This window comes from Chlamydomonas reinhardtii, chromosome 8, assembly GCF_000002595.2.
Source record: "Chlamydomonas reinhardtii strain CC-503 cw92 mt+ chromosome 8, whole genome shotgun sequence".
In the NCBI taxonomy this organism is placed as follows: Eukaryota; Viridiplantae; Chlorophyta; class Chlorophyceae; order Chlamydomonadales; family Chlamydomonadaceae; genus Chlamydomonas; species Chlamydomonas reinhardtii.
Window position 1 is genome coordinate 232276 of NC_057011.1, and position 8642 is coordinate 240917.

The 8642-nt window shown below is 63.1% G+C and overlaps 2 protein-coding genes across 2 annotated transcripts in view; both read left to right on the forward strand.

Moving 5' to 3' along the window:
• The window catches only part of CHLRE_08g358549v5 (uncharacterized protein), a 1932-nt gene extending 1156 nt beyond the window's left edge, over window positions 1–776 (forward strand). Inside the window, exon 3 of the mRNA XM_043064734.1 lies at window positions 326–776. Within this exon, the coding sequence (XP_042921735.1) occupies window positions 326–357 (32 nt within the window). The 3' untranslated portion in view covers window positions 358–776. The remainder of the gene's footprint in view (window positions 1–325) is intronic.
• Window positions 777–3684: 2908 nt separating this feature from the next.
• Window positions 3685–8642, forward strand: part of CHLRE_08g358552v5 (uncharacterized protein) — a 7382-nt gene continuing 2424 nt past the window's right edge. Inside the window, exons 1-9 of the mRNA XM_043064735.1 lie at window positions 3685–4130; window positions 4396–4550; window positions 4984–5060; window positions 5649–5813; window positions 6157–6258; window positions 6591–6975; window positions 7376–7466; window positions 7732–7969; window positions 8290–8352. Of these exons, the coding sequence (XP_042921736.1) occupies window positions 3982–4130; window positions 4396–4550; window positions 4984–5060; window positions 5649–5813; window positions 6157–6258; window positions 6591–6975; window positions 7376–7466; window positions 7732–7969; window positions 8290–8352 (1425 nt within the window). The 5' untranslated portion in view covers window positions 3685–3981. The remainder of the gene's footprint in view (window positions 4131–4395; window positions 4551–4983; window positions 5061–5648; window positions 5814–6156; window positions 6259–6590; window positions 6976–7375; window positions 7467–7731; window positions 7970–8289; window positions 8353–8642) is intronic.

The window sequence follows — 8642 nt, forward strand, 5'->3', positions numbered from 1 at the left end:
GTGGGTGGTCGGGTGGGGTGGGGAATTGGTGGTGGTCGTGGTGGTTGTGGTTGTGGTTGTGGTGGGGGCTAATACGGTATATTGTAGGTTTGGGTGTGGGGGTGATGAGATGCCACACAGCCGGCGGCTCAGTCTCACCAGTCGCCTGAGTGCCCATGCAACCAGAGGAGGACTCAACCAGGGCAGTGGGGCTGGGCTGGGCCGGGACTGCGTTGCCCTTGATGGCGCGTCCATCTCCCGTCCCACTCTCCCCTCCCCCACTCCGTTCTCCAGATGAACGGCTACCCCCCCCCTTCCTAATTGCCCGGTTGCTATCTATCAGCAGCTGCCGCAAACGTCGAGGCCATCATCAAGTAAGGATGCCAGCAACAACGTCCACTCCTTCAATAAGGTGGCCGGCCTGGTCCTTTACCGGACCGCACACCTCGGTCCCGCGGTGGAGACCCGGGTCTGCATCGTCGCCAACACGCAGGCGTCGCCTACTGGGTCGTGGGGATGGTTGGTTCCAGGGGAGATTCCTCCCTGGTTGGTTCCACTCACCTTCCCTAAAACCCGATGGGGGACGCCCACGTGTTTGGCGATGCAGGCCAGGGCCTCCACCGTGGGCCCGTTGTGTGCGGCCAGGCATATGATGAGGCCGGCCACCTTATTGAAGGTGTGGATGTCGTTGCTGGCATCTTGGATGATGGCATCGACGTTTGCGGCCGCTGCCTTGAAGCAACCGGGCAATCAGAGGGCGAGGAGATGTGTGCTGTTGGCCCGTCCCCCCTCTGTCCCATGTAGGGTTGTGCCAAGCAGCAGGGAGGTGTGCCGCCGCGGGAGTGCCTACAGCCGGCGGCGGCGACAACAGCGGCAGGCGGCCACAGGGCTGACGGGATTTGTTTTTCATAGGTACTTTTGTTGTTCGGAGCAGAGGGGGCAGGCAAGGCCACGTGGAGGAGGACAGCGCGGTGCCGCCTTCAAAGCGGCGCCGGCGCGCAGGTTGAGACCTCGTTGTTGTGTGTGGTTACAAGGTGGTGAGCACGACGTGCATTCCTGTCCTTGTAGAAACCTAGGCCCGGGCCGGGGGGCCCTTATAACGCCTGCAACACTTATATATGCAGCTAGTTTGGTCCCCGAATGGGGGTGCTTATGCTCCTGTGCTCCCAAATGGAATCTAGTAACGCGGCTAACCTGGCTGGGTCCGCATTCTGCATGACGGCCTGCATTCCGCCTGTAAAATCGATCTCGCTACCCAAACGCAACTGGTCGTAGGCCGGAGACCTGCCGGTGTTGTCTGGTTAGCGACCTGTGCTGACGAGCATGGCGTAGCAGGCAGTCGGCTGCAGCGGCAGGGGTGTTTTCCTTGCTGTCTGGTTGGCCTGCTGCCTGCTGCACTAGTGCTTGATAGCTGGGCGCGACTGGGCACATATGGCGGGCGGTGCCTGTACAAACCGACCCCGGCTATGTCCGGGAGATGAGGCTAGTATCGGAACCTTCGGCCTCAGACGGAGGACGTGGCGTGGCGGCACAGCCCACTTTTCCCTTGCAAGGGAGAGCCACCTTTTCTTGTTCATAGGTACTTGGGAAGAGCCGCAAGACAGCGCAGGCCCGGGGGGCGGGGCGCGGAGTTGTGCGTGTGTGAACGGAGGCGTGCAAGGGAGCAGGCGGACCAGCAGTCCTGCAGGTGGCCTTGCTGTCAGCAGGCCGCTGCGGCAGCCCCGTGCCAGTGGGCATGTATGGCCACTGCAGCAGCAGATGGGGCGGCGGGAGCTGAGGGGGCGCGGGGATGGGCATGTGTGTGTATGTAGGGACAGCCAGGCTTGCGAACCAGCGGGTGTGGTGAACAGGCAGGGGCGGGAGGGGTATGGGGCATGACATGGCTGAGATAGAGGAGGTGCATACGGAGGGTGGGTGGATTGATCGCAACCTGCTGCACTACAGATCGGCAGGGAGGCTCGGCTTTATGAGTCAGTTGAGTCTGTTGAGGGCGGCCTGAATCGATAGACTTGGGACGTCTTGTGGAGGGGACAGTTGATGTGCCCTGCATCTTCCTCCGAACTGGCGGAAATTAAAGTATATGCATGGGATTAACTGCACTTGTACAAACCTTACAGGCAACCCGGGTTCACTTCAGTTTGGGGCACCGTCCCAAAACTGCACAACCTTTGGACCTGAGTTTAGTCGTGGTAGTACAGTCCGACGTGGAAACCAACCTTACCTACCCCCCACAAATCAGATTCACCGTCCGACAGTACTACCACTGCCGTACGGCCCTTCCCACGCTCTCAGCTCTCCGTACATGTAGTAATGACTTGCTGGTCAAGTGGGAGGGCAGTCCGCGTTCGCCTGAGGTCGAAATGGGCGGGTTTTGGCCCGCCAGTCATGCGCCCGATGGGCGCGTGTCGGTCCGATTGGGCCAAAGTGTGCTGGAGAGAGCAGTAACTCACTCAGTATGTTATTTAGATACCCAATATTGCATTGGAATGTATCCCGGGGCAAAATGTGAGGCTCTGCCGATCGGCAATTTCGCGACCGAGGTCCATTTTTCGCGACCGAGGAGCCATTTTTTCAAGCCGTGATTGATGCCGTGTCTACCTTTTGCTATAAGAATGGGAATTCAACGCTTTTTTCAATTAGCTCTTCGTGCACAATGTCGGGGCATGTCGCTGCATTTCGCGAGCTCGGCGAGCGGGGAGGCCGCGCCAGGGCTTAAAACAACAAGTCATAACATACATATGTCATGTAGAAGCCTTAGGCAAGGTTTGGTCTTTGGACGGTGCGGCGTGTATGGGCACGCCCCGAGTGAACCCGGGTTGCTTACAGGAGTAGCTAGTACTGCTGTTTAATGCGTGAATGAGGACTTTGGCGTGCAACATGGTGGGGGTGTACAGGCCTGCTGAAGACCGTTAGTTAGCCTGTGTGAACGGAGTGGAGGTGCGCGTGCAGTCGATCGGCGGTGTATGTGTGGCGCCGTACCAGCTGCCGTACACACACACACACACACACACACACACACACACACACACACACACACACACACACACACACACACACACACACACACACACACACACACACACACACACACACACACACACACACACACACACACACACACTGCGGCGTGTCAGGTGGCTGGCAGCCACAGTGGGCGAGCGCTCAGCCGGGTGGGCCGAAGCTGGCTGCAGCAGGGCCGGCCGTCGGCGGTGGCAGGGGGCTGGGAGTCGGGGGCAGCGGCGTCAGGCGGCATGCGTGCTGTCCACAGTCACGAGGAAGAGGCGATGTGAGAGGAGGAGCAGGGGGAGCATGACAAGTAGGTACCAGTACTTCCACTTCGGGAGTGGCTGGTGCTGGTGGTGGTGGATGCACACAGGGCCAGGTTGGCCAGGCCCGCCCCTGCTGCATGCATGTTGGGCAGGATTCCCTGCGCATTCAGAACCCATGGACGTATTGCAACTCGTATTGCAACTGCATATCTTACACACCGACTTCTCTGCTACTCACGGTCCAAATTCTTATTAAGTTGTTGCGTTTGTGCTCCGCTTGGGAAACGGGCAGCTAAGCAGCGGAGCTGCGGGCGGGGGCGATGCATGGTGACGAGGGGTGACGCATGGTGTCAGCACAGCCCAGCAGCTAGCGTGGGCTGCACACGCACTGTACACGCGCTACATCAAGACGTGGAGCTGAACTGCTCGTCCTCCACTTCGTCGTTCACAAGAGCAGGCAACAAAGTTGAATAACAGGGGATGTAGAAGCGAGGCACGGGATGAGGGCCAGGACCCGGCCTCTCGGGTGCCTGTCGCCACCCTTCCTGAACCCGTTCATGGACAAGCGTTGTCACAGTCGTAACTTCTTAAAGCCTAATATCGCACTTCTCTAGCTCGCTGTGTGTCACTGACTCACAGGCTCTGCCGAGACTGTTGCATTTCGGCAGGTTTGGGCGTGGGTGTCTCATGATATCAGTTCCAGGCTGAGCCTGCTGTCATAAGCCTTGTACAAATGGCAAACAGCTGGCTTTCGAGCGCTTGGAGCACCGTTAGCGCTTATGTGCCCGGGCTGACGGGAGGCGCAAACACACAGCTGGAGCCCCCGCCCAAAGTGGTGCTGGTGCCGCCCTTTTTCCAGCGGGATGTCAGGGGCCTGTCGAGGCAAGTCTTGCCCGGACTGCGTGCGCGGGCACCGACGATAACGAAATTGCAATTCTCGAATTGCAACCCTCGCCCAGCTGACGACGAGCCTTGCTCGTGGAGACTAGCATGCATGTCCTGGCGCAACAATGCACCTACCTACAACTCAACATTGCCTCGCCTCCTAGGACCCTCCTTGCCCACCCCTCCCTGCCACCATTCCACCCTACCATGTAGCCCCGTTACCATTCCCCAAACAAACACATTCGCCCCCCCCCCGTTACAGGTTCTGCCGCTCTTCCTACGACTATCTGGGCAGTCGCAAGCAGCTGTCGCGGCTGCTGCGGGACCACCTGCAGCCCGAGGTGCGCGGCGGGCTGCTGCTCAGCCCGCCCGACGACCAGCGAGTCAGCGTACGCGCGCGGCTGAGACACGGCGGCGGTGAGAGCGCCAGAGGTGGCAGGGGGGGAGGAGGGCGAGCCGAAACCGGGCGCGTAATGCGTTGGGTGCTGTTTGAAGCAGCATATGTAGAGGGGGGCGTGCGAAGGACGCAAGGAGGAATTGCGTGTGGTGGTGATGGGTGTTCGTGGCCGCGAGTTGGGCGCTGTTACGCCTGAGCGAGTGGGGTACCGGGAGGGAACGGGGGCTTGCAGACCGGCGCCGGCTATGAGGGGCGGTGTGGAGGGCCCACACGGGGGGCGTGTGTGGGGGAGATTTCGAAATGAAAAGCCAGGGACACGGGCAACCTGGCCAGCTCCCGCGCCCGGCGCTCTTCCCCCCAAGCTTCTCACCTCTTCACCCCGAATCCCCCCTCTACCCTCATTTCTCCCCCCATCGCTTCTTAAAGAATCATGAATGTAACCCCCTCCTGCAGGCTCCATGGTGCTGCGCTGGCAGCCCACGGGCGCCGCCGACCTGCACACCTTCCTGGAGCTGGCGGCGGCACTGGATGTGAGGGAGGGGAGGGGGGAGGGGAGGGGAGGGGAGTTCCGAAGTACACCGAGACGCAGAGGGGGGAGGGGCGGAAGGTGGCGGGCGGGCAGGAGCCGCAGTCTGCGTGTAGGCAGGGTGGCATGCATGGCGGGTTGTATTGGTGGGTGCGGCGGATGGTTGGAGGGTGCAGAGGCTGGGGGCTGGGGGCTGGAGGCAGGGACAGGAGACACGGATAGGGGCAGGGATGGCGAGAGGAAGGGAGGGGTCAATGCGCCGGGGGGCTCTCGGCTGGCGGCGGGCGCGGGGAGCCCGCAGGGACCCCGCCTGTGTCCTGGCCCACCCGCATCCCCACCCGCGTCCCCACCCCCTACCTACCCGCCACGGGGCTTCCGCCTGTCCCCCCGCTTCCCCTGCCCCGCTTCCACACGCGTCATTTCTTTCCCATTACCCTTCACACGCACACACACACACACACACATACACACACACGCACATCTGCACCACCTCGGGTTTCGGAACTGCCCCCACCCCCACCCCCACCCCACTTCCCCACCCTGTCCCCTCCGCCACCCACACCCACCCCAACCCCCGCCCCCACGTCCGCAGTCCCCGGGTCACGTGCTGTGCCGCGCCGCCTACCTGCACCCCGCCAGCGGCCTGGGCGCCTTCGCCGTGGCGCCGCTGCTGGCGGGGGCCGGCGGCGGCGGCGGCGGCGGCAGTGGTGGTGCGGGTGGAGGAGGAGGAGGGGCAGTGGCGACCAGCGCGCCCCAGGTGGGGCTAGGAGACAAGGGGAGGGTGTCTGTGTATGTGTGTGTGTGCGTGTGTGAGTGTGGCCACACAGGTGTGTCTTGCCAATGGTGGTACGGCGCGCATCTGTCGCCCGCAGGCCACAGCTGTCATGTGTCCACGTGGCACAGCGCCAGCCATGACCCCTGCCCTGCCGTGTCTGTCTCTGACCCCGCGTCGTACACACACCCGCGTCCCCCTTGCCCTCCTCAAAACCATATGTATGGCCTACGTGTGTGGGCTACGTGTATGTGTGGCCACTTGTGTGTTAAAGAGCACAAGGAAAACATTGCGCAAAGACAGTGTGTGTGTGCCTGCCTACACACAGGTGGGTGTGCGCTACAGCTCGGAGTCGCTGGCGGCGGGGGCCATTGTCTCGGCGGGCGGCGGCGGCGGCGGCGGCGGCGCGGAGCTGGAGCGGGCGTGGCTGGTGCGTGTGTGGGGCATGTGGCATGACATTGCGCGGGGCTAGACGGCGGGCGCGGTGTAGGCAATGCTCCAGTGTTGTCGCGCGCACGACCTGCCCCCCTCCGACTCAACCAGTGGCACACCACGTGCCGCCCCAAGGGCCTCTCATCGACCCGCCCCCGCCCCCATTTTAGTTGGGTTTGGTTTAGTTTGGGCTGGTATTTACACCCCCCACCCCACAGTTTCTCCTTGCAGCGCGACTGTTTCCTTACGGGATTGGTTCAAAGTCAACCCCCACCCCACGCCCCCCCCGCCCCGCCCGCCCGTTCGCCCGCGCCTCGCCTGGCCCCGCAGGCCGCCCGCACGCCCCACGGCCTGACCCTGGGTGTGGAGCTGCGCCCCGCAGCCCCCCTGCACCAGCTGGCGGCGGCGGCGGCGGAGGGGATGGCGGCGCTCAGCGGCGCCGCCGCCACTGCTGCTGCGGCACCCCCATCGACATCACCAGCTCCAGCAGCAAAAACAACACCAACAGCAACAGCAACAGCGGCCACGTCACCACCTGCTGCTGCTGCTGCTGCTCCGGCGGCGGCAACCGCGGCCCCTGGTTCGTCGGCTCCGCCTCCGCTGCCGCCGCTGGCGCACCTGGGCGGCTGGCTGCGGTCGCGGTCCAGTGTCCTGCTGGCCTACTCGCCGCCACCACATGCCGCCGCGGCTCGGGGGCAGCAGCAGGCGGCAGCAGGTGTGCGTGTGTGTGTGTGTGTGTGTGTGTGTGTGTGTGTGTGTGTGTGCTGGGTTGGGTTGGAAAATGGAACGCATGGTTTGGATGGGTTGCAGTGCTGGTCCCGCGCTCTGGGTGCCGTGTGGGCCGCGCACTCCACCGCACGTCACCGCACCCACCCACCCACGCACAGCGTCTACGTGCGGGTCGTCCTCCCACCTGCTCCCTCTGCCCTCGCCCCGCCTTCCTCTCACTCCCACCACCACCACTTACTCCCACCACCACTTCAACCAACCCCCACCCCACCCCACCCCCCGGGCATCGGTATCAACGCGTCTACTATGCCACTGTACCTGGCTACACCTTCACTTCTTCAACAGTCATGGATGTACCCTCACCCCCACCCCTGCCTGCCCCACAGGCTCGCCCGGCTCCTCCTTCACTGCGGCGGTGGAGGTGGCGGACGGCCAGCGCGTCACCTTCTCCTTCTTCCAACACGTGGCCGCTACAAGGTGCGTGGGTGGGCGCGGCGGTGGGTGCGGCTGCGGCAGGAAATACGGGGGATGCGGGGAAGGCAGGTGGGCGCGTGGGGCGTGGGGCGTGTGCGTTATGCACGAGAGACGGAGACTTGTACGTACCAAACAAACGACATCATGTGCTCGTGACCGTCACGCGCCTGCGTGTCGGCGGCAACGCACAGCGCTCGCCGGCAAGAGCCAGACCCACACCCACACCCCAACTCCCACCCCACCCCGTATGCCGGGTTGCGGTTGGCAGGCAAGTGGTCAACCCATTTGAGGAGAACGAGGTGGTTGGGATCACCAACTACCTGGACCTCGGGCTGCAACTGACAACTGCCGTGCCGTCCGGGCCAACCGCCGCCGCCGCCGCGCCAGGAGCAGCGCCGCCGACGAAGCAGCAGCAGCCTGCCGGCAGTAGCAGTAGCAGTGGCGGTGGCGGTGGTGGTGGTGCTACTGCCGCAGCTTCCAGTGTGGACCTGGCGGCATCGTGGCAGGTGTGTGTGTCTGTGTGTGTGTGGGGGGGGGTACATTCAAGATCATTTAGTTGTGTGTGGGGGGGTGGATGTGGGTGTGGGTGTGGGTGTGGGTGTGTGACGCTGTGTGCGTGTGCGGCGCTGTGTGTGATTGTGTATGTGCGGCATGCCGCCCGAGAGGTTGAGGGGTGTGCATGAGGCTTTCACATGCCCGACACCCGATGGGGGCGAATCCCACAGTGACATCGCGGGGGTTCTGTGTCTGTGACTCATTCGGGCTTTGGAGCTGACCGCACCTCACTCGCATGAACCCCCCTACACACATACCCATGTCGCCACAGATCAACAAGAACTGGATCGTCAAGGCGCGGGTGGGCAGTGAGAGCGCCGCTGCCGCCATTGGGGTGAGCGGGACTGGGGGGGGGGCGCAGGAGGGCGGAGGCAGGGAGGGAGGCAGGGAGGCCAGCGGGCTCGCATGTGGCTCCTAGGCAAAGAGGCCCTGCATGCTCCTGACCCCATAATTTGGTGTGGGACTGTGTTTGCTCCGCCGCTTAACACTGCCAGTAACACTACGCGGAGGCCGAACGCTGTGATGCCTGTTGCTCCCCCTGTGTTCTTGTGACACACCCTACACGCACCCTCCACACACACACACACACACACACACACACACACACACACTTCCCCCCCCTCA